This window comes from Elephas maximus, chromosome 12, assembly GCF_024166365.1.
Source record: "Elephas maximus indicus isolate mEleMax1 chromosome 12, mEleMax1 primary haplotype, whole genome shotgun sequence".
In the NCBI taxonomy this organism is placed as follows: Eukaryota; Metazoa; Chordata; class Mammalia; order Proboscidea; family Elephantidae; genus Elephas; species Elephas maximus.
In genome coordinates this window covers 93,832,768-93,857,119 of record NC_064830.1, presented here as the reverse complement: position 1 = coordinate 93,857,119, position 24,352 = coordinate 93,832,768, and the positions used below count along the sequence as shown (strand labels likewise).

At 60.6% G+C, this 24,352-nt stretch overlaps 1 protein-coding gene across 4 annotated transcripts; it reads right to left on the bottom strand.

The window, feature by feature from the left end:
• Positions 1-488: 488 nt before the first annotated feature.
• Positions 489-24,352, bottom strand: SH2B2 (SH2B adaptor protein 2). 4 transcript variants are annotated; one of them, XM_049904047.1, is made up of 9 exons: positions 24,241-24,352; positions 11,020-11,786; positions 8,023-8,124; positions 6,327-6,418; positions 5,019-5,110; positions 4,747-4,923; positions 4,055-4,263; positions 1,551-1,722; positions 489-1,056 (listed from the first exon to the last, which is right to left on the bottom strand). In XM_049904047.1, exons 2-9 carry the CDS (start codon positions 11,755-11,757, stop codon positions 722-724), a joined length of 1,917 nt encoding a protein of 638 aa, XP_049760004.1. In that variant the 5' UTR covers positions 11,758-11,786; positions 24,241-24,352; the 3' UTR covers positions 489-721. The 4 variants fall into 4 exon arrangements, with proteins under 4 accessions (XP_049760004.1, XP_049760005.1, XP_049760003.1 ...); XM_049904048.1 differs by lacking the exon at positions 24,241-24,352 and adding an exon at positions 22,329-22,397; XM_049904046.1 differs by lacking the exon at positions 24,241-24,352 and having other exon boundaries at positions 4,747-4,920; positions 11,020-16,655.

Sequence of the window (24,352 nt, the reverse complement as noted above, 5' to 3'; positions counted from 1 at the left end):
GCTTGCAATTTCAATGCTTACCCTGGGCGGTAGGGAAGGCCTTTGGTGGAACCGCCTGCATTTCTGTTAACAGCAGAGTCCTAAAACCAAAACCAAAGCTACTGCCCTTCAGTGGATTCCGACTCATAGCAAGTCTATAGGACAGAGCAGAACTGTCCCATGGGGTTTCCAAGGAGCGGCTGGGGGACTACAACCGCCGACCTTTTGGTTAGCAGCCTAGCTCTTAACCACTAGGCCACCAGGGTTTCCCCGGACTCCTACCCAGGCTCAAATCCTCATCCACCCATTCAAGGCCTCCACGACTCGACCCCTCCCCGCCACCTCCTTCCCCGTGTCTCTGGATGAGCCACCTCCTCTCCTCTTTCTCCTATTCTCTCTACCCCTCATTCTTGCCCCTAAGTCTCTACTCTGGTCACACATACCCCCTCTCACAGCTCGCTAAGACCACCCTCCGCCCCCAGACTCTGAGCCTTGCCCTTGGGCTTTATCTCTTAGCTGTGCTGGTCCCCTGGCAGGAGCCCCTAACTCTCCCCTCGGCCCGCTGGCGGGGGCCTGAGGCCAGGGCAGGAGAAAAGATGACAGGAGGGCCGGGTGCAGTCCCTAAAACAGGCTCTTTAATAACATTTATGTCTTCACTGAAGAGCTTCGCTTCTCCCACCCAGCGCCAGCGGGGCCGCCGGGAGCCGAGGCCAGCCGGCTGGTGGCCGTCCGCGCACGGGCGCTAGTAGAAGGAGTACTGGTTCTCGACTGCCCGCGGGCGGCCCCGGGCGCCGTCGCCCGCCTCGGGGGGCTCGTCGGTACCGCTGCCGGGGGGCTCCCGCAGGCGCTCGGTGCTGTCGCTGCGGCCGCGCGCGCTGAGCGGGCCCTCGGCGGCGCGCGCGGGCGCGGGCAGGGCGACGGACGCGGCCGAGGAGGACGAGGCGGCCGAGGACGAGGCGGCGGGCAGCTCCGAGGGCGAGGCCGGCGGGCAGGCGCCCGGCGCGAGGCTGGAGAAATAGTGCTGGCCGGCCGGCTCGCTCCAGCAGGCGGGCGCGGCGCTGGGCGCGGGCCGGGGCTCTGCAACCGAGGGTGCGGGCGTCAGCCTTCCGCCCGGCCCTCCCTTGGCGGCGCCCCTGCTTCCACTGGCCCAGCCCTGGGCACCGCTCTCCTTTCCCAGACCGAGTATGTCGGCCAGGGGTGCAGAGACCTGAGGTGGCCTGCGATCACACAGAGAGGCAGGACCCGAATCTAGGTTTCCCGGGTCCAACCCGGGCCTCTTTCCTCCACCCGCCTCCTTGGGTAATGACTGGATGCCACCACCATGGAGTGGCGGCTGTGCGTGCGCAGTCAGGTATGCTGGACACCCTCACCGACCTTGCACTGCTTCAGCCCCAGCTAGGTAGGGGTCTCCGAATCACTCAGGACTTGGATGCTGTGGGCCACCCTGAGGCCACACTGGGGTCAGGAGACCTGGTGCTAATCTCACCCACTGGGTGGCTACGTGAAGGTGACCCTTGCCCCACACCACCTGTCTTCTTAAGCCATCACGCTGGCCAGGTAGGGAGTCTTACCAGGTGGGGGTCCCTGGGCTCGCACATAGCTGCGCAAGGTGATGTCAGCGGAGCCCCCTGATTCCAGCGGGATGGGGTGGGTGTGGAAGTGGCGAAGCATGTCAAGCACAGACTGGAACCACAGGTGCTGTACGTGGCACTGGCCGTGGCCATTCAGGGACAGGCGCAGGTGCTGTGGGCACAGGTGGGCATGATCAGTGACGGGGTCCCAGACTGGCCACCTCCTTGGCAAGTGCCTTTGCAGTAGTTGGGAGGACCAGCTCCCACAGGCCAGAGGGGGAGGAGTCACTCCTGTGAAGGGGGTGGGGAATGGGGGCGAGGGAGCCAGGACAGGACTGAAGGGAACAGGCGCTTGCCCCCATCCTGGGAGCGCCCACACCAAGTCTGGACCTATGCCCTTCACACCTCCATCTGTAGTCCCCCCAAAGTCTCAGAAGGCAGGGATTAATGCTTCTGTATTAGAGATGGGGGAACTGAGGCACAGAGCAGGAGAGTGACCGGCTTGCAGTCCCCGAGCGCGAGGGCTGGGAAGAGAACTCATGTTTGCCTGACTCCCGCACAGGCTAGGAAGGGGTCTGCCTTCTGTTGCCTGCAGAGCCTAAACCCAGAGGGGTGGAAACCGCTGAGCCAGGCTGGGTAGCAATGGGTGTGCTGCACCTGGAGTGCAGGAATAGGCTGGTCCCTCCCTGGGTCTCCAAGGCCCACACGGGGCAGGTGGCTCAGGGCAAGAAGCCACAGGCCTGTGATCTCTAGTGGCGGGCCACAGATCTCTGCTTCAGCCCTCTTGTGCTCTGTGTGCATCCATGGGAGGAAGAGTGTCTCTGGGGTGTATGTAGCAAGAGGGGAGGTGACGGGTGGGCTTTCAGGGGACACATACAACCCCAAGCCCAGGAAGAGGGAGAGGAGCTGGCCTAGCAGCCACATAAAGGACAGAAAAGTCCCAGGGTGCGCGTGGGGTGGGGTGGGAGGGTGGTCCTTATGAATGAGCTCTGTTACTTGTAGGGCAAGAAGTCACTGGGAGCAGTGCGAACAAACCCAGGGCTCATTAATGGGAGCCTAGGTCTCTTAACTGTCTGAAAGTGAAAGTGCGGCCTGGGAAGGCAGGAATCTTCTGGCCCTGGGGGTGTGCACGCTGGGGCTGCCTAGGGCTCCTACTCTCCCTTCCCACTAACTCACTGGACCTCTGGGCAGTCACCTCCCTCTGAGCGAGCACCCGCTAGGCAGAGGTGAGGGCTGGGTTTGAGGCCCTGCTTCACCATCTCTCCCCTTGCCTCCCTCTGGGCTGAGCGTCACCTTGCCTCAAGCTTGGGCACAGGTCAGATCCAGCCCTCTGGGGAGGCAGCCTGAGGCAAGGCTGGCCAAAACAAATTGCTGGTTGCCAGCGCCTGGGTTAAGCACCTGGTTGTAGGAGGAACTGGTAAGGGCAGCTGCTTTCCAAGGGGTGTCCCCTGGACAGTACTGCCTTCTCCAAGTCAGAGCCAATGCTGCCAGTGGGAGTGCCCAGGGAGCACCAGAGAGCTGCAGGTCAGCCAGGCACTGGGGCAGGTGAGGCCTGCAGACGGACACTGACCACCAGTTGCAGGCTGGGAGCAGGAGTCCTGGGGTCCTCCTCCTCCAGCGGGGGCTGACCGGCAACTGTGTCCTGGGAGGAGCTGGGGCTGGGTCTGTTTCTTTATGGGTGGGGTGGGGAATTGAGATTCCTGCCCATTCTGGCCACACTGTACCCCTCTGCCACACACACAATCATTTGACTTTTCTATTTTCCTTTGCGCCTTAGCTTATTTTTAGCATAGGGTTCCCTTCCACAGGCTGGGTGCACTTCCATAGCTTTGCTCATGCTGCGTCCTATCTCGGTCACCCTTCCCACTCATCTCCACCTGCAAGATTCTTCCCCCCACTTCACGTCTCAGACCCCACTCTAGCTGGTGGGGTCAGGAGCCTCCTCTGGGACCCCCAGGCCCTGGGCTACACTCGTGCCCAGCCTAGTGCCTCCTCTCCTGCCTGACCTTTGGCCTGAGCACGGAGCTGGCCCAGAGCTACGGTCCAGGAGGGGCTGGTGAACTGACCTGAGCAGGGAGGAGGGGCTGTCTGGAAATGGGGCAGGAAGTAGGGGCTCTGAGGGCCTTGGCTGATCCTAGCCTTGTACTGAGGTGGCTCTGGGTGAAGACTCTCAGAAGCCCCAACGCACAGGGTCCAAAAGGACTTGCAAAGTTATCTTCCCAGGGGGCCCAGCCTCCTGTGGGCTGGGCTACCACCACATGGTGTCTCCATCTGGATAACGGAAAAGCTGGCTGGGGCTGCCTGCAGCCCCTCAAAGAAGTGTGTGTGGGTGTGGGGCAGGGGGTGATTCACAGAACATGGCCAGGGGTAGGCCTGATCCAGGGGAAGACATGGCAGCCCACACCCAATGCAGCCTGCTCCAGGACCCAGCCTCAGGACCAGGCTTACCTTAGCCCCCCTACCTGGCTGTCTGCCCAGCCCCTGTGGCCCCCGTGCATACTTGCCTTGGCCTTGCCCTGGAAGTTGAAGGTCAGCACATACTCCCCAGGCCGAGTCTCACTCTGGCGGATCACGAAGAGGCCGTGGCTCCGTGGCCCCCCCGCCAGCACCAGCTGAGCCGCCTTGACCCGTGACAGTGTCCCGTGGAACCAGGGGTAGTTGGAGAGCTCCAGCTCGGGCTCAGGGTCAGGCTCGGGCTCCACTCCCTCCTCCCCTGGGGACGGAGGATGGTGTCAGGGGGGTGGGGGGTGGAGGGGGGCAAACCAGTGACATAAGGGATGCAACATCTCTTCGGTTTTTAAATATAAAGTGCAGTTTGAATCATTTTAGAACTAAGTGGAGAGCCTATCTGGCCCAACCCTCTAGTTAAGCATGAGGTAAACTGAGGCACAGAGTGCCAAGTCATCGACAAACCTTGGATAAATCAGGCCTGCTGTCTCCAAGCCCTGGTTCCGGCCCTTTGCACCTTCTGTGTAAGCATTTTCAACGGAAATCATGTCTTGTGTGAAGGGCCAGGTTCCCAGGCTCCCCTGCAAAAGCCTCTCAACCCAGAGCTACTGAGGAGCTGGGGGAAGGACCCAGTGGGATGACATGTCACAGCTTCTGAGGCTCAGGTAGGCTGTGGAGGGAGGTGCCCATGCCTGGGGTGGGGCCCAGGAGAGGAGGGGCAGGGAGAATAAGCTGCCCCCACTGGCACCTGTGTTATTGCTGTCACTGCCGCCGCTGCTGCCCGGGGACTCCAGGGTCTGTAGGAAGGTCTCTAGCGGGACATGGGCCAGGGACTCCCCGATGACATCCTGAGCCCGGCTGTGTGGAGCAGTCACCACAGCACCCACTGCTGCTGTTGTCTCTGGGGGCGGGGGCAGGTCTGCTGCTGGGGAAGTGGCAGATAAGAAGCATGTCTGTCTGTCCACCTGCGAGTGTCCACCCTCCCTGTCTCCCACCCTCTCCAGCCGTGCCCCCACTTACTCTCTGTCAGGAGCTCACAGCTACAGGAGGCCACGCGGCTGGCCAGACAGCCTCCCCGGGCACACGAGAGCTCAGTGTCTTCCTCACTGTCCCTGCAGAGGCCAGAAAGCACATGTGGTGCCAGGGGACCCGGACTTAGACCACAGGCTGCCATGGAGCCAGGCAGTGGTTGGCAGTCCCATGACCAGCCTTGGCCCTATCCTGCCCTCTGTTCATCTGGGGTCCCTCTGCTTCAATGTCCCTCTGTCCCATCCTTAGCTTGCTCTGTGGCCACCATGTGAGTGACCTGACCATGTGGACAGGACTCCAAGTGGGTAGAATCCTCTCTGAGGCCACGTGACCCCTGCCCACAAACCCCCAGGGGTGGGTTTGCATGGAGTCACTCCAGGGGTGGGAGGGTGCTGGGCCTAGGTCTTGGGCTCCCTGTCTGTGAAATGAGGTGTCTGGAGCCCTGCCAGCTCTGAAGCACTGCAGATGAGGTACATTTGGTAGGGGCAGGGGGAGAGTCTGCAGAGCAGATGGTGGGAAGGATGGCAAGGGAGGGGTTACAACCTCTTAGGGGATCTGGGGCCTGGGTGGCGGCGTTCAAGACTTTAATTGTGCTGCCTTAAATGAGGCTGTTAATTAGGAAGCAGGGCCCCTCCCCCTGGGGCTTGGCTCACCCTGTTAGCCAGCAGAAGCTGCTGCCAAGTGCTTGGCTGCTGGCCCACCTGCCCCTCCCACTCCTGCCCTCTGCTTATCAGTAGCCATGACTCCCTACTGCCCCTGTCCTACCAGCCCCTGAGTTCTCACTGAAGTCCTCTCCTCATGAGCTCTCCTGAAGGCCTTCAGGTTCCCTACAGGTTCTAGGCTCTTGCATACTCCACACCTCTCTGCCCGCCCCCATCACCCTCTGCCTGGCTCAAGCCCACTCATTCTCTCAGCCTTGGCCCAGGATGCTGCCTCTGAGCCCCAGGGCTGGGTTAGGGGCCTCCCCGGCATTCCCTTCCATAGCCCTTTGGGCTCACCCCCATTACTGCCCATGTCCCAGTGGTCCAAGGCTCCCCAGGGGTGAGGACAAGACTTCCTTCCAGGTTCCCAGGCCCTGCAGAGTGGACCTCACAGAGCCTGCTGAGGGTGGGGGTGGGAGGGCTGCCCTTATGTGACCCTGGCCTGCACCCACCTGGGCAGGACTCCCATAAATGCCTGTTTCTTGCACTCAGCTCCTGCCAGGACCAGGGGAATGCTCCCCATGAAGGCTGGATCAGGGGCACAACCCAGACAGACCCCCAACCTGCCCACCAATCCCAGGGCTATCTGGGCACTCACCCAGGGTCCACGCAGCCCTGGATGTCGGCCACCCACGAGTGCTTCTGCAGTGAATCGATGGTTTCCAAGATGTACTCAGCTCCATTCTCCACCTGGGAGGGAGTGGGCCAGGAGTCCAGCCCTCACTCAGCGATCCAAGCCTCCTCCACCCTCAGCAGGATGGCTCCAGACCCCAGGACACATGGCCAGAGTGTTCGGGCGAGTCCCACCCCTTCCCTTTGCAGCCTCACTGGTGGGAGCAGCAGGGAAGACAGTGGGGTCTGGGCACCACCCCAAACCCAGGCCAGTGTCCTGGGGTAGAGCCTACAGCCCACACTCTCAGTCCCCCCTCTTCCCAGTCCCCCCTCCAAGATGGCATCCAGCCCAGCTGACCTCAGGTCCCTAGGCCCATGAGACACAGCCTCTAAGAAGGCCACGCTGGCTGGGGAGGGATGGACTGCCCAGCATCCCAACCCATGCCTGACACCATGGAGATGGATGGTGGGGCATCACAACCCTGGTCACCCTGAAAGGCCATTGCTCACGTGCCTCAATACCTGAAATGCCACCATGATGGCCACCCCCCTGGGATAAGCAGCCTCCAAAAGGGTAAGTGTGTAGGAGAAAGTCCCTGCTACAGGCCAGGCCTCTGTGTGACCTCTCATTCATGCTGCCCAATAAACTCCTCCCGACAGCCCGGTGAGGGAAAGCATACATTTCCCCCATTTTACAGATGACAAGATGGAGACTCAGAGAGGTCAAGTAACTTGCTCAAAGTCACACAAGTGGCAGTGGCAGTGCTGGGACCTGGACCCAGGTCTCCAGGATGCTGTCTGTGCTCTGTGTCCTGCCGTATGCCTCTGTTAAAAGGCAGTTGTTGGACTGCCAGCATCTCAGAGCTGAAAGCCTCCTCAGAGACCACCTGCCCTGAACAGATAGGAAACCGAGCCCTGGCATACTCAGCAGCATGGTGGCCCGCCCTGCTGTCAGGGCTGTATTGGGCCTGTCTCACACAGCAGATGAGATGCCCGGTGGGCACGAGCTGTGTCTCCAGCCCTAGAGGGGGTGGCTCAGAGGGTGGGGCTGGCAATGTCTGCCAAGTGAATAAGTGAGCTGTGACTAAACAAACAGGGATAGGCAAAAACATACACCCGGCCAGAAGCTTGGACAGCCTTGGGTGGGCAGTACCAGGCCTCCCTGGGGGCTCTTCCTCACACACACTCTCCGTGCTGTTAGAGGGCACAGGAGCTGTGTCCTTGGCCACCCAAGCAGGCCACTCCAGTGACATGGGTCTGGGAAAAGGGCAGGCTTTCCCCAGACCCACTGGGGTGTTTCCCCGCCTACCCTTTGTGCCCTCTGTGGAACTGGCCCGGTTCCCACACTCCAGTGCCCTGAGACAGGGGCATTTACATAACCTCTGCAGGCCCGCCACCAGTCTCAGGGCAGGGTGCGCATGCGCTGGCTCCAGCAGGGGTGGAAGTGAAACTCTGAGAAGGTTTATCCAGACCCAGGAGGAAATGGGAACGAGGGGCCCAGTAGTGGGCAACACCAGGGGCCCATGGTTTTAGAGCTCAGACTCAGATTCAGGCCCGTTCTGGGGCCCGACATTAGGCCCCTTACCCTCATCCTTCCCTATGGAGACCTTGAGCTGTACCACCCATGAGAGAGGAGGCCCGGGGCAGCCCGAGGATCTGTGGGGCCAGAGGGGGGCCCTCACCTTGAGCACAAATGTGTTGTCCTTCTCTGGCATCTCCAGGGGCATGGTGGTGCGGACCTCGATGATGGCTGAGAGGGGGATGCTGACCTTGGGCCTGGAGGCCTGGGAGGCAGAGGAAGGGGCAGTGAGAGTGGCGCCCCAGGACTCCTGAAGCCCTCTCCACCCTCCCTCCCTCAGCTTAGAATGTCATGCAGCCCTGGCATGTGGGCATCTCCACCCCCATTTCACAGTTGGGGAAGTTGAGGCAGTTTCCGAGAAGTGAATGAACCCCCTCCCCAATAGTCACAGGACATGTCAGGCACAGAGCTGAGATTGATATCTGCATCTCCTCCCTCCGCCCTGAAGGATGAACTCCACCCAGGCTGCCCTTCCGCCTGGTGTACCCACCACGTCTGCGGTTTTCACACTTTTTTGACCTTGACCCAAAGTATGAAATACATTTGGCATTGTGGCCTACTACCTACATCCATAGGTAAAAATATTTCTGGAACAAGTCTTTCCCTGAACAATGTTTACTCTTACTGTGTGTGATGGAATGTGATATTTTCTATTTTATTACTCTATTCATTAAAAAAAAAAAAAAAAAAGCTGGTCTCCTGCTCCAGACTAGACTTTCCAGGCAGGGCTGCACCCTCCACTCAACAACAGGGCTCCTGGGCTGAGCAAGGCCATGTCTCTCCTGCCCGCAGCTCAGGCTCTGCCCACTCCCCAGGCAACTAAGCCAGAGGGAGATGTGAGTAAAAGGGTCACCTGAGCTGGCCCTACCCGCTCTGCCCAGCTCCTGGCCAGGGCCCTGAGGCCCCTTGGCTAGCCTGAGGTTGGGATTCCCGGCAGGGCTTGGGCTCCAAGACAGGGACTTTCTCGGGAGGAAAGGGAAGGGCCACATTTGCACAGGCAGGGGCACAGGAATTCCTGGCAGCACTAGCCCTTGGCCAAAAGGGACAGGGCTAGGCTTGGTGCGGTGACCAAGGGGCTCAGCCGACCACAGTGTGAGGCCATCACACCAGCCAGTGGGGCTGGAGGCTGAGGCCTTCGATCAGCTGGAGCAGACAGAGGTCTGCAGTGCAGGCCTGGATTGGGGACTTCAGCTGGGGCTCCACTGGCCGGAGGCACTGCGGTTCCTCAGCCAACCCTGGCCCCCGCTGCCTCACCCTGCTCCTGTACCTCACGACTGCAGGTCTCTGTTCCTTCAGCTCCTGCCTCCCAGGATACCTGTCCCGGGCCCCAGGGTTCACCCCATTGAGGTTTACCACCGAGTCCCACCAATATCTGATAGCTGATACCTCTTCCAAGGGCACTGCTCCCTGGGCTGATCTGGGCTGTGGGTGTTATCAGCAGGGATGCTCTGTAGGGCTTACTTACCCTGGAGCTTTTGGTCTTCTGGGACCAAACACATTTGGGAAATCCAACCTGACCACTCACCCTGGTGTCATCCACCCTCCCATGGGGCCACTCCTGAATACCCAAACGCTTGTAGGAAGAAAAGGAGGGCTTGAGACCACTTGAAGGGAGTGGGAGTCCACCTCCCTTCTTCAGGGGTTGGGAAAGGCCCAGTGACCCCTCAGGGGCCCTGCCTGCTGCCAGCAGTGGTGTTGGCGGGCTGTGGCAGGGTTAACAGAGACGGCAGCAGCTGCTGCACTCCTCCCCCGTGGGCGCAGACAGACGCTGCTATTTCCAGTCGGGCAGCTGGGACTGCCACTCAGGGCTCAAAGGAGTTGACAGCCTGGGTCTCTGCCCCTGCCCTTTGGATGACCCTGGGCAAGCCCTGCCCCACTTCCTGTCCCTCACCTGGCCTCTGTCTCCCTGTCTGACAAGGAGCGGAGTTGGGCTTAGTGGTCTATGATTTCTCTCAGGGACCTAAGGGTGGAGGCCTGAGCAGGCAAAAAGCCCTTGGAAAGTCTGGGGGTCTTGGGATTTGGGAAGACTGCCCTTTAGAAAGTCAGTATGCCCGTGGGAAATCACCCCCCAGAGCCCATGGGGCTCATGAACACCCAGCTTTGGAGAAGGGCACCCAGTGTCACTGGCAGACTGGGAGATGGAGTAAGAACCAAGGGTGACTAAGAGGGCTCTGAGGTGGGCTAGAGGCCTGGGTGGCTCCTGGGGGTGCTGCCAGGTGTTGCATTAACATATTTTCCCACCTCCCAACAGCCCCCCAGTGCACTAGGAGCGCCCATCTCCACATGTTTCATTCTCCAGACCTCCCAGGGGTGGTGGGTATAATTAGCCCAGCTCTGCCACCCACCAGCTGTGAGACTTTAGGCAGGCCACACCCCCTCTCTGAATATCTGTCTTCTCCTCTGTGACCTGGGGCCACCTTGGTGGGACACTGGGGTACAAGAGCTTATATGGGCATCCCACCCACCAGGCCTAGGTCTGGGGACCTCGTAGCTCTCAGAAAACCAGCACTACTGTTAGTTTTGTTTGTTTTCCAAACAAGGCAGATGTGTTGCCCTGGAGATAAAACTGCCCCAAGGGCTCTGAGGTCACTCCCAAAGGGGGGGGCGGTGGATACGGTGCACGAAGGTGAGCCACAGTGTCAGAGACGTCACAAAGGGGAGCTTCCTCTGCCAGGATGGGAGTCTGGAGCTGGGCTGGGGATGAGCAGATTCCCACTGAGCCAGACACAGACACCCGCCCCCCCCCCCAAGCCCTCATCCCTGTAGGCCCCAGCTCTGGGACACGCCAGCCTCCCTAAGGCCCCAGGTGAGGAGGAGGAGTGCAGGTCAGAGAGTGGGGCTCCCCATCACCACCAGGAGCTGTACCTCAGAGCCCCTGTGTAGCCAGAGAGCCCTTTTCGGCTGAGAGGTTTCTCCCACTTAACAGAAACAGACTGGACTGGGTGACTGGTCCAAGAGGCAGAGCTGGGCCCTCACCCCAGGTTCCTGCCAACAAACACTCCATCCTGTCAACCACATCAGCCAAGCCAGTCTCCCAAAGCCCAAGGTCACACCAGGCTCCTCCGCGCCTCCCCTCCCCCATGTGGGAAGGGGCACTCACCTTGGGTGGAACGAAGAACTCCAGGCGGAAGCGCTCGCCAGCAACGGCCCTGCGCAGCAGTAGGCGGCACTTCTGCCACTGGGCAATGCCTCCGGGGCCCGTGGCCGAGTCGTCGGCCACCATGAAGCGCAGCGCGCCCTCACGCTGGATGTCTACCAGCTCTACTTTGGCAGCCAGCGTCCGAGACAGCCACAGGCGCCGCGTCCACTTGTCGCGCGGCTCGGCCGGGGGCTCGGCGGCCCGCGGAGAGACGCTGGCCTCGGGCTCGGCGCGCCGGTGCCACATGTCGCGCACGCCGTCCACCACGCACAGGCTCATGTTGCGCAGCGAAAAGCCCTTGCGGGCACGGGCCTTGGCCGTGGCGTGCACCGACACGTCCTCCGAGCTCCGCGAGTGGCCGTAGGCCGCCGCCTTGAGGGCCGGGGGCTCTGCCGTCTCCGGCTCCATGGCGTCGGGGGGCTCGGCCGCTCCCCCGGACGCCGGTCTGGCCACCAGCACGCGGCGCACCTCCTCGCCGAAGACGTCCAGGAAGTTGGCGGCGAAGTGGCGGGAGAAGGAGGCGCCAGCGTCCGGTGTGTCGTAGGTCGGGTTGTCCCGCAGGAAGCGGCAGAACTTGTGCGCGAAGTCCACGGCGGCCGCCTGAGCCTGCAGCTCGCAGAACTGCCGCCAGTCCGGGGCCAGAGCGGCGGCGGCGGCGGCGGCGGCGGCGGCGGCAGCGGCGGGGCCGGCACCGTTCATGACGCCCGTGCCATCGCAGCTCCCTGCGGCTGCGGGAGAAGAGGCGGCCATGGACCTGGGCCCCAGGCCTGCACCAGAGCACGCTCAGGCTCCCCAGGGCTCCCCGGGGCTGGGTGTGTGTGTGGGGTTGGGGGCTGGAGGGACAACAAAGTGCAGCCGCTCAGGGCAGCCAGGATGTGAGAAGAAACGACCTGGGAGGAAGAACCGGGACTCTGCAGGAGGAGGGCTGTATTCGTTCTTCCCTCAAACAGCAGTCTCAGGGACCCCAGAGTCATTCCTGGGGCTGCTGGAGTAGGCAGGGAATGTCACGTGCCGTGAAGCGGGGTTCCCACAAGCCCCCTGTGACCTCAGTCCCCTCAATATCCCCTTCTGAGAGCCCCAAAGCCCTTGCATGCAATCCTCTACCTTTGAATTCCTCCAGGAACCCAGCCCCTCCTTCCCATCCAGGCTGTGGCCCCAGGACCCGCACAACCCCTTCTCTTGCCTGCAGTCCTTCAGCAGTCTCTTCACTGGGCTCCGGGACCCCAGCCTTCACCCCCTATAGTCTGTTCTCCACCCAGAAGCCCGGGTATCATTTCTAAAGCATATGACAGATCAAGTCCCCCCTCAGTGGACCCTGCAACGACTCCCACTGTACCCAAGAGTAAAAGCCAAAGGCCGGGCCGGATCAGCCTCTCAGAGCTGACCGCCTGTGCTCTGGCCACACCTGCCTCCTTGCTGCTCTAAAAGCGTGCTGGGCATGTCCTCACCTCAGGACCTTTGTACTTGCAGTGCTTTCTTACACTTGCCTGGAATGTTCTCCCCTGGACTATCCCCTTCAGGTTTCTGCTCAAATATCATCTTGTCTGTTAGCCTTCCCTGCCCGCTTTGCTGAGGACAATAAATACCCCACTCCACCCCTTTTCCTGCTTACTTTCCTCCATAGCATTTATCCCCATCTGACATACCATGTGTTTTACTTGCTTGGTGTGTTGTCCAGCCCTGCCCCCTGAGAATGTCAGCTCCACAAAGGCAGGGGTTTTGACAAGTCTTTTAAGTGACCAGGCACATGGCAGGTGCTCAGTGAACACGGGCTGAATGAATGAATGTGTTTGGCAGCACACTAGGGGTGTCACAGGTGTGACTCCTGAAGCCCCTACAGCAGGCCTAAAGAGGTGGGACCCTGAAGACACACAGCTTGTTAGTGGCAGGCCCAGGATTCTCACTCAGGTCTGCCTGGCTCCAGGGTACAGGGGTCACCACCCAGTGTGGATTAAGTATGACCAAGTTTTCACACTGGCACTGAAGGCCCTGCCTCCTCAGACTTCTTTCCCTCACAGCAGCCTGCACCCCTACATGTATTTCCACCCCCTGGAATCCTGTTCTCCTCAAGTTCCCACCTAAATCTGGCCTTCTTGAAGAGGCCCAGATCAGGGGCTACCTCTCCAAGAATCCCTGTTTCCTCCTCCTTAATCCCAGGCTCCTCCATTCCTCACCACCCCGGATCACCCAACTACAGGGGGTGTGTCCAGTGTCATTTGGGGTCTCACCTCCTCATCCCCCAAGGTGACCACTGCCCAGGAGGACACAGGTCCAGCCCTCTGCATTTATGCACACCACCCCTTTCATCTAGGTGAAAATCACCGATGGCAAATAAGTGGGGTGATGTGGCCCTGCCCTGCCTTGGGGAGCTCCTGCCTGAGGCGGGAGAGGAACTGTCCTTCCCAGGAACTGAGATGGAGTGTCATGGCCTCACCTCTGCCTCCCCTAGGATCCCCACATCTTCTGGCATGCCCTTTCCCTCACAGCTCCTGGGAGCACCGTCTCATCTCTCCCCTGGATCCAAATCATGTAATTAAATGCCAGGTAAAAATAGCTGTCCCACTTGTGTGAGATCATCTGCAGGGCTTCTGGGCCTTGGGGCAACCTTAGCCATTAATCTGCATTCAGTAACCACAGGGCATTGGGACAGCCCCAGGGAGGAAACGGGGCCACCTGGTCAGTTTACAAAGCAGCCTTTCTCCTCAGATGCCCGTTCTCGTAGGGGTGGGGGTGGGGGGAAGGAGAGAACAGCAGCAGGAAGTTAGTCAGGGAGGCTTCCTGGAGGAGGTGGGGCTTGCACTGGGCTTCATGCTGGCAAAGAGGGCAAAGTGGGCATTGTAGATTAGCAATGGCTTGGAGCAGGACTTATCAGGACATGGGGTAGGGGTGGTGCTGAGAGTCCATGAGGGTTTGGGAAGAATGGGGACTGAGGTGTCCATGAGTTTGGCACATGCTGGACCCTTTCCCTACCCCACTCTTCCTCCTTTCATCACCTGTCTAACTCCTACTCATCTTCAACAATTACTCCAGGAACCACTTCCTCCAGGAAGACTTCCCTGATCCCCACACCACCCAGCCTGGCACAAATATCTCCTCTGAGCTCCCACAGTCCCCTCCTATACTTCCCTCTAGCAAGGTGCCAATTACAGGGTGCTCCAAGTGTCTATTCCCATGTCTGTCTCCCCATCTGGCATAGGCACTCCTCTGGGGCAGAAGGCAGGTGTGAGTCATGTCCCAGGCTCCTGGCTCTTGCTCTTTCCCCTGGGGGTGGGGGGTGGAAATGCACCTGCCACCACCATCAAGGCCTCCAGAGAAGGTGAAGGCCAAAGCCTTGGCCTGCCCTGTGGGGGTGGCGTTTCCTGGGCGCTTGCAGCTGGACCCATGAGGCCCTGTTCCTGTGCTCCAGCCCATCCGTTTACCCAGCAGGTGCTCCCCGCAGTGGCCAACTCTTCCCCTGTATCTCTGGGACCACCGGGGGATCAGGGTGGGTAAATGGCAGAGGGGAATGGCTAGTACTGGAGCCAGCACCAAGGTGGGGCTGCCTCTGTCTGAGATAATTATGGGGGCAGGGAGGAAGTCAGCCCAGTGCCCGGTTCTCAGGCATTAATTCCCTGTCCCTCCCCGCTCTTCCTGCTGGCTGGGAAAACCCTTGGCTGGGAGAAGGGGCAGAGTGGTGGGGGAGGCAGGGCAGGGCCCTGGGGAGAGGGTCTCATAGGGTGGGTCCCAACTAGCCCCTCCATGGAGGTGGGGGTGGAACTTAGAGAGGGTTCTGCCAAGGGTATAATGAGTATGGCCACATTCTGGGTAGGGCCTGGCCTGCGGGCCCACTGGGAGGTCGAGGCTGCCCTGATCCCCGCTCCTTTCCCCTGCTGGCTGGCTGGGGGCCTGTGGGCCTAATGCCCAGCACAGCAGCCCTGTGTCCCCTGGGTGCAGCCCAGACTACACAGAAGAGGAAGGGGTCGAGGCAAGAAACAAGAGCGCCTCCACGACAGAAAACCAGCAGCCGGATATGAAAGTTGCCAAGGAGCAGAATCTAAGCCGTTACGGATGGAGAGACTGAGGCCCAGACATGGCTGTCTGAGAAGAGGCTAAAAGCCAGGAAGAAGAGGGTCTGGCCATGGTAGGGGCAAGGTGTGCTGTTCTCAGTTGTCCTATGGGGCAGAACCAGGGAGGAGGCCAAGGGCAGGGATCTTGGCTGACCTGGGTTCACTGATCTCTGGGTGAGCCACACTGACCACAACTCCAACATCTCAGCCTTAGTTTCCTCACTTTAAAAATAGGCATGTTTCTCCTTGGAAGGCCTGCTTTGAGCCACGGGGAAGGCAGCACAGGAGTCAGTCTCTGCAGTGTTGTACTCCACGTGCCATCACGGTCAGGGCTGGGGCTCTGCTAGCCACTGGGTGGAGCCAGGAGGCGTTTCCAGGCTTCTCCAGGGAACAGCCTGCATGGCACCTAATCAATCAGACCCAGCCCTCTGTCCTGAGCAGGAAGGCGTTCTGGCAATGACCAACATCCGGACTTGGAAAAAGTGGGGCGGGGTGGGAGTGGAAGGCAGGACCCAGAGGTACCAGAAGCAGGGCCCTTTTGCACCCAGACAACCAACATGGGCAGCTTCACCCCCAACCCTACCTCCCAGCTCTTCCTCTCCTAGCAGCTCCCTGGGAAACCCCCACCCCCACTCCCAAGTCTTTGCTGTCATTCTCCTGCCTGGACTGCCTTCCTCACTCCTCTCAGCCTTTAGACTGTATGAAACCAGCTCTTACTGCCACTCTGTCCTGAGCTCCCATGGTCCCTGTGGCCCAGTCCTCCATTTCCATGGGCAGGGTCCCAGCCATGCAAAACAGACCTGCTGAGTCAGCTGGGAGTGGGACTGGGCCCTGGGGGAGCTGAGCTCTATCTCTGGCCAGGCCCTGTGTCTCCATGAGCCTCAGCCTCCCCATCAGGGGCCGGCCATTCTCACTAAGACGCGATGGCTCTCTGATGACACTGAAGACGGCTGTCAGCCCACTGGGATCAGAGCAGACAGGGGGTGACTGCTCACCTCCACAGGCTTCTTCTCTGAGCACTGGGGCTGGAAACAAAGGGAGCCCACCTGCCTCTTGAGGGGTCCAGAGATCAGGTGCTAGCCCCCAACGGGGCACTGGGTGAGCAGACCCCTCCCCTAATCCATCATCCGGGTGACTCTAGGCTCAGCTGGGCTGTCTGGCTTTTCCTTCTGGAGAAGTGCCTTTTTTTTTGTTGTTCCCCCCTCTCATCAGGGCTGGAGCAGGCGGATTGTGGCTTCAGGGGCAGGGCAGGGGATGGGGGTAGAGGAAGCCTAGAGTCCCTGCCTGTCACCTTTCCAAGCCATCAACTCGCCCGACCCCACAGCCAGGAACCCAGACGGGGACCACTTCACCCTCCCGGCCAGACACACAGGCGCAAGGGGCCTGGGGGAGGGGGCAGCGGCCTTCCAGCGGTAAAAATTGCAATGATTGGGAAAAAAAAAAAAAAAAAGGCCGGCGTCGCCCCCGCCCCCTCGCTCAGCTCCGGACCCCACAGCTGGGCCATTCCTTAAAATATTCATGAGGCGGCCCTGCCACCCCCGCCCCCGCTAAAAGAAAGACTACCGATGGAAAGGATCAATGGCGCAGTGGGCGGCACCCAGCGTGGGTGGCAGCCCCGCCCACTCCCCGCAGGGTCTGCAGGGCCAGTGTCCCCCCTGGCGTCCTGGTGGGCGTCCAGTCCCCAGCACCTTCCCCGCCACGGGAAACTGCCGAGCCCAGGTAAAGGACAATGTCAGCTCCCTTTCACCATCCGTGGTCCCGCAGCGCAAACTTGCCGCCCAGCAGCCTGAAAGGCCGCCACACCAGGCTACCCTGAGGCAGGGCTACCCTATGCAGGACCACCGCCTCCCGGCCACAATCACCCCTTATGCTGCAGCCTCGCTCAGCTAGGAGCCCAGAGGGGCGCCCAGACAACCAACTGCGGGACTGTGGGGGAAGGGGGACAGGGGAGGTCTGAAACCATGGTTCCTTTGTGCCTAGGCCCGGGTGGACAGTGGTCCCCCAGTGGCTTGAGCCATTCCCTGTGGTGAAGCCGAGGCCTATTCCTGGGTGGCCCAGGCCTCCAACACAAGAAGGGGAGACAAAGTCTCATTCTGCTCTCCACCACCCTCCTCAGGACCTCAGAGCCTGGTTGGGTGACACTTCACAGCTAAGGCTCTTTCCCGCCTACCCTCCTTTGGTGTCAGAAACTCCTCCTAGTACAGGGCCACTTCTCTTCCTGCCTTTGCAGGAGAGTCCCTTCCAGTCACCTCTGTCCACTCTCTGCACCCCTACCCTTGCATGGCCCACGACAGCTCCCTCCTTTCCAGCCCAGGGTGCCTATTGCTGGCTTTCTGCCTGCTGGCCCCTTCTCCTCCCTGAGGAAGCTGGAGTGTCCCGGTTTGCCATTTGTTACTTGGACATCCCCTACCCTGCCCTACAGAGACGGTGTCCCAACAGGGCCGACGGGCTCTGAACCAGGACCTCCCACCACAGTGGCTGGAACTCCCCAACCCTTCCTCCCTGGAGTATCTTTGCTTACCCCACGACCCTTGCAGAAGGCAGATGTGAGCATGATTTCTGGTCTTAACATCCTTAAGTCTGCTGGGGCTTTACTGCAGGGTAGGCGGGGGAAGGTGGCGCTGACTGGTGACTGGGACAGGTGTGGACTGAAAGCCCCTGGGACCCTGCCCTATGTAGTGAGTGTGGGGGTGGGGACACTCAGGTGGCCTCCCCTTTCTGAGCAGTTTCCATAGCTGTAAAGTGGGACTGAACAGCCCTGATCTCCCCAACAGGTTGCTATCGGTCCCCATGCTGCTCTCAAGAGCATCACATCACCGGGAGGCGACAGCGAGAGCCAGCCCTGTGCCCAGTGTACCCTTCATGCCTCTCCCACAATTCCCAGCCTTTGCCCTTCTGCTGAGCCCCCTAGCTTTCATGACACCCCCAGCCTCAACAAGCCTCACTGGCTCTAGGCATGGAAACTCTCTGACCCAGGGGGCCTTCAAAACTGCGTCCAACAGCTGCTGCCCATCACAAAGAGGGCCCCACTAGCTGGACGTCACCCTAGACGCTTCCTCCCTCTTCCTGCCTCTACAAATGGTCACTTGGCATGTTGGGACAGAGGAGTTTAGCATAAGATCTGGGGCCAGGCCATCTGGGCTTGAATCCCAGCTCCCTGTTTCCTAGCTGTGTGCCCTTGGGTAAATGACTTAGCTTTCTGGGGACTCAGTTTCCTCCTCTGTTAAGATGAAGGTGATAGCACCAACCTCGTAGTGTTGTCATGAGGATTCACTAAGGGATTTGTTTAAAAATCAAACCTCCTCTGCGTCTACTTCCTAAATATCTTGCACCCATCCTCTCTTTTTCTCCCACTGCTGCTGGCTAGATGGCTGCAGCAGCCTCCTCCCTGTTTCCTCCTGGACCCCACCAATCCACGCTCCACAGCGTGGCCAATGTCACCTTTCTAGAGCCCATAGCTAATGGAGTCATGCAAGGAAGGCAGGGTTGTCCCACTGTACAGATGAGGAAACAGCAAGGGAGGCAACTGGGCCATCCCTCACTGTTAGTCCCCACATCTGTATGGGACTCCTACCACATGTCAGGTGCCATGCAGGTGGGGCAGGTGGAAGCACAGGTGAGAGAGGGGTGGAGCCAAGTCTATGTCTGTCTCTTTGTAGCACACACTTGTCTCAACAGGGACCTGTCCCTGGGGGTCTCCCACTTGGAGCGCACACTGGGGGGACCTGGGTGCTGCCTCAGGAAAGGAAAGGAAATGTCTGCCCTCAGAGGAGAGGGCATTCTCTGAGGCCAGGGGGCAGGGGAAGCCAGAGCTGCAGAAGTAGGCATCAGATGAGCAGGGAGTGGGGACACAAGGTAGCAAGAAAGCCAGGGTCTGGGGTTTTGGGAGGGAGGCCCATACTTCGTTAGGAGCACCTAGTGCAGGGGAGTTCCTGGACAGGCCCTGTGGGTGGAGAGCAGGCTGGGCTGGCTCCAGCTGTACTGACCCTACTCTCTCCCACCCATCTCCCCTCCTGGGGTTTCAAAAGTAGAGGCTTTCCAGCCTTGGCTTGATCCCGCAGCCTCCCCCTCTCTCCCAGTGTCATGGGCCTTACCCGGATCCTGATTCTTACCCCTCCCAGGCACTCTGGCCCCTGGTCCAGCCCCCCAATCCTCCAGGATACTATTTCTACCTGAGGTCTGTATGTCCTCCTTTACTTTCACCAGTCAGCCCCCAGTCGGCCTTCTGGCCTTTTAACGGTACACATGCCAGTGACCTCCATCCGCCTCCCCTCAGTTCTGAGCATGCCAGAACTTTGGGCACTGCAGGTGTGTGTCATGGTTCCCTGGACCTTTCTCTGTGTTCCTCAACTCCCAGCCTGGCTGATCTCTAAACCGAACTCGTTGCTGTCGAGTTGATTCTGACTCATAGTGACCCTACAGGACAAAGCAGAACTGCCTCAAGGAGCAGCTGGTGGACTTGAATTGCTGACCTTTTGGTTAGCAGCAGTAGCTCCTAACCACTGTGCCACCAGGCCTCTATCTCTAAAATTTGTTGTTATTGTTAGATGCCGTCCAGTTCATTTTCGACTTATAGCGACCCCATGTGACAGAGCAGAACTGCCCCATAGGGTTTTCTAGCCTGTAATCTTTATGGGAGCAGATCGCCAGGTCTTTCTCCCACAGAGCTCCTGGGTGGGTTCGAACCACCAGCCTTTTGGTTAGTAGCTGAGTGCTTAATTGTTGTGCCACCAGGGCTCCTTACCTCAAAAAAAAAAAAAAAAAAAAACCCTGTTGCCGCCGAGTCGATCCTAACTCATAGACACCCTATAGGACAGAGTAGAACTGCCCCATAGGGTTTTCTAAACTGTAATCTTTATGGAAGCAGACTGCCACATCTTTCTCCTGCAGAGCTGCTGGTGGGCTAGAATCATTTGGTTAGCAGCCAAGTGGTTAACCACTGCGCCACCAGGACTCCTTCACCTCAGACTTACCACATCCAAGTCCTAATACATCCTTTTCCTCCAGCCCCTGCTTGTCCCCTGCAGTGTCTCAGCAATGGCTCTGCCTCTACCTAGCTGAGCACTGCACTACCTCCGCCCACTCCTCTGCCCCAACAGCTGGGAAGCCCCCAGCCTATGGAGGCCTTGCAAATAAGTGCCCCCTCCTTCACCCGGGCCTCCCTGACCCTCCACAATCCCAAAGGGCCTATCTCCTCCACCAGACTGGGAGGGCTGTTCCACCCAGTCCCAGGTGAGTCCTATAACCAGAGGATTGGAAGCATCCAGAGAATGGGGCCCAAACTCCGCTTCGTCCAGAAGACCCACAGGATGCTTTATTCCCATCCGTCGATGCCCCACCCAGCTCTGACCAACCAGGTGCTCAGCTGTGACCCCCTCCAGATGTTGAAGAGTCACACCTAGGGAGTCCCCACTCATGGCCATAAAAACAGACCCAACCAGGTGAGGTGGGGAGAGAAGCCTCCCCAGGGCCCAGAGGCCCTGGAGCTCTGACCCCACAGGGACAGTGAGGAGCAGGACCAGAACCCCTGGGGATGGTAGTCAGGAGGCCCAAGGCGCTTAAACTCCCAACTGCCCAGAACCTAGGTGGATAGACAGACTCTTGTTAGAGAGTCATGGCCTGACTTGTTGGCTGAGTGACTTTGGGCAAGTCATTGCACTTCTCCTGGATCTGTTTCTTCCTCTGTAAAATGGCAATCATAACAGTACCAAAGCCACAGAGTTGTGAAGATTACATGAGAAATGGCACTTATGCTACAAATCAAGAAGTCAGCCCGGGCATCCCCAAGGGAACTGCACCCCTAAGGATGACCCACACTAAGTAGGGAGGAGGGGCTCAGAAACTTTAAAACAGTGGTGAGAGAGACCTCTAGGGAGATGAGTAGAAGGAAGCAGTGTGGGAAACTGCCTGAGGACCCCCGCCCCCATAAACATTCTGATCCACATCAGCCTAACGGCATTGCCTTCACTGCCAGAGCCTTCCCAATGTCCCCAGAGCTAGCTGGCTCTAGAAAGCTCCCTGACCAATGGCCTCCAGGATGGAGCCAGGAAGGAGAAATTTGTCCGAAGTGGGGAGGGGGAGGGGGGACAGTATTCAGAGTAGAGGAGGCTTCAGCCGTTCCTCACCCAACAGGGCAACCACAGCCTCTTGGGAAAACCACTCTCTTGGTCTCCTGGCCTCCCAGGGGTGCTCATTCATCCCAACCTCAGTGACCTGTGTTGGAGGGTATGCAACTCTCGTGGGTCACCCAGCCACCAGGTAGGCAGCACCATCCCCATTTTACAAGGAGGGAAGCGAAGCTCAAAAGGACAGGTAGGATGCAACCCAGGTCTGACTCCTGACACGGAGGCTCCCCTGCACCAACTCCGTGCGAACACAGATTCGGGCTTATACATGTTCACCGTTACTCCTGAGGCTGCTGTCTGGTCCGCCCCGCGTGGCTCCTGACGGGCCCCTGTCACTGCTGATTTCTTCCTTGAAAATCCCACTGGGGATCCTGGGGACCCTGAGGAGCCCGTTCTCTGCCAGGTCTCAGCCGGCTGGGCAGGCGCGGTTCGGGCCCCGCGCGGCGGGCAGGTTCATCAATGACTGAGGCCGAAGGGCCTGAATGGTGGGCACGAAACCGCCCCTTCTTAAAGGCGCCGGCCCCTCGCGCACCCTCGGTGATCCCCCGCTTTCGGGGCTTTGGGGGCGCTCTCCGGGTGGGCGGGCCAGGAACCGTGGCCGTGAGAAAGGGAGCCTGGGCCGGTCGGAGGCGTGCCGACCCGGAGCCTGGAGAGCTGTGCCCCGGATGGGGTCCCTCTCGACCCCAGCCCGTGGCCCTCACCCTCATTCTAGCCTGCCCCTCACCTCCGCCAGCTTCGGGCAGAGACACGGTCGCCTTCCACCCCCCTCCCACCACGCCGGCGACCCCTCCTCCAGGGCGCCCGCTGCGCTCGCCCTGGCGGGGCCTGGACCTTAGGAGGGGGCGGGGGCGCAGCTGCTCCGGAGGTGGCTCGGCATCTCCGGGGAAGGGGTCGGAAGCCAGCCCCAGCGGGGGCGCAGCCCTCGCTCGCTCCCTTTTCCTTTCCACACGCGCACACAAAGACGACACTCGCGGACCTGGGCGCGTGCGGCCGCGCTCCCCAGGGCAGCTGTGCGCACACACACGCACGCCCTCAGGGGTGGCCGGGAGTCGGGGTGATGGACGAGGGGACGGGGCAACTGGGGACAAGCAGGCCGTACCTACAGGCGCGCAGCTGCGGCCGGATGGGCCGGGGCGCCGGCGGAGCGCTGCCCGGACCACCGCCAGGCTCCCGGGGCCCAGCGGCTCATGGCCCGCGGCGGGTTCGGGCTCCTCCAGGCGGTGGCCGGCAGCGGCGGCTCCTCCCTCCCGGGTCCACAACCTCGGAAGCTCGTGCGCTCCTGCGTCCCGGCGCGGCCCCCGCTCAGTCTCCGGCGGCCGAACCCCGCGCGCTCCGAGCCCAGCCCCGCGCGGCGCGCGCCCCGCCCGCGCCCCTTGTGCCCCCCGCCCGCGCGGCGCGCGCTCCCCGGCCCCGCCCCCGGAGCGAGCCCCGCCCCCGCCCGCCTCTCCCCGCGCCGCGCCAGCCCCGCCCCCGCCGCGCCCCTCCGCTGGGCCGAGCCCGAGTGGCGCCCGCGCCTGGTGCTCGCTTCCTCCCGGCATCGGCGGCTGCGGTGGAGGGCCAAGCCCGGGGCCCAAGGAGTTAGGCAGCTGGCCCCGAGCCACCTTCCCTGAGCCGCGCAATGCAGGCACTAGGCCAGGCGTCGGCCCCCCCGGCTAATGCGGGTTGTGAGGGGACGATGAGGGAGCTGCGGGAGTCACGGCGAGGAGGTGTCCCCGAGCCTGGGGTGGTGGCCCTGAGAGTGCGGCGGGTGGGGGCCAGTGAGTGGCCTGCGCAGTGGGGTGTGTGGGGCCTGGACGCCCACGAAGCGCCCCTGGGTGACGGGCGCCATTAGGGGGGAGCCGCTGTGACCGGACCCTACGCCGCGGGGACAATGGGAGCCTCGGGGAGGCCCAGATGTCGCAACGGGGAAGTGGACGGCGGGTTCTGATAAATCCCAAGGGCGAGTACCACGCCCCCTCTCTCTAGCCCTACCAGTCCGGAAATTGCCCCAGCACCACGAGGAGGGGAATCCCCCCCCCCCAGCAAGATCCCGCGCCCCCAACCTTCACGGTGATGGGAATACTTTGAGGTCATGGGGGCCCCGGGCTCTGGCTTCCCTACTCCTGGTCGGTTGGAGGCCCCAGCCTTGTGGGGGCCTAGGTGAGTCCAACCAAGAAAACAAGGAGTCCTGCTGGCCTTTGGGGCACCTGTGGTCTGACCTCTGGTGTTGGGGGCCCTCAGGGGGCTTGTAGGAAGAGGTGGAGGGGCTCCCGCAGGCCTGGAAGGGGTCTGAGAGGAGTGGGGGCATCAGCTGTGGAATGGACCTCTCAGGTGCTTCTCAAGAGGGGTGGGGATGCTGAGCTGTCTTCCCTCTCCTCCTGCCTTGCCCCCGCACAGGCCCTCGGTCCCCCGCAGGCAGTTAGGTCAGGCTCTTTGCCCTCACCAACCCCTTTGGCAGCTCTGTGGTCTGCCATGGTCTCCCTGCTAGCCTGGAGTGTCTCCATCTGTTGCCCTCCTCCATCCACAGTGACCTCTAACCTTTGCACAGAGCCCTTTAACCTTCCCCAAAGCCGTTTCACACTTCAGGCAAGGGTCTTTATCCTCCTTACACATGGAAAAGCTAGGGGGCTAGAGAGGAGCAGTGGGTGAGTAAAGGTGGAGACTGGCCTGAAGTCACCACCCCTTGCTGCCAGCCCTGGCACTGCCCTCCAGGGGACAAGAGAGAAAGCAGGCCTTGTCTGGGGCCCTGGTACCCAGCCCCTTCCCTCCCACACACATCTCAGCTGCTTCCCCCACAGGCCCTGGCCAGCAAACACTTAATGAAATCTTAGGCGGTGGCCCAGCCATCGATTGGCGCTGCACACAGGCCTGGACGCCTGGCTGGGAACCATGAGACCTGTGAATGAGGCTGGGAGTGGGGGTGGGGTTGACTGCCCAACGAGTGGGCAGGGAGGGAGACTCCACACCCTGGGTGGCCTGGCTGTGGATCCCACCCTCTGGGAGAGGGATGGCCCAGCCCACAGTGGACTAACCTGGTCAGCGTGGTGGGCTGAGCTCTGCTGGTGGGCTGGCAGTGGTCGGGGAGGTCCTGGGCTTGAAGCCCTGGGCAGGACAATAGCTCTGGTCCCAAGGGAGGAGGAAGTG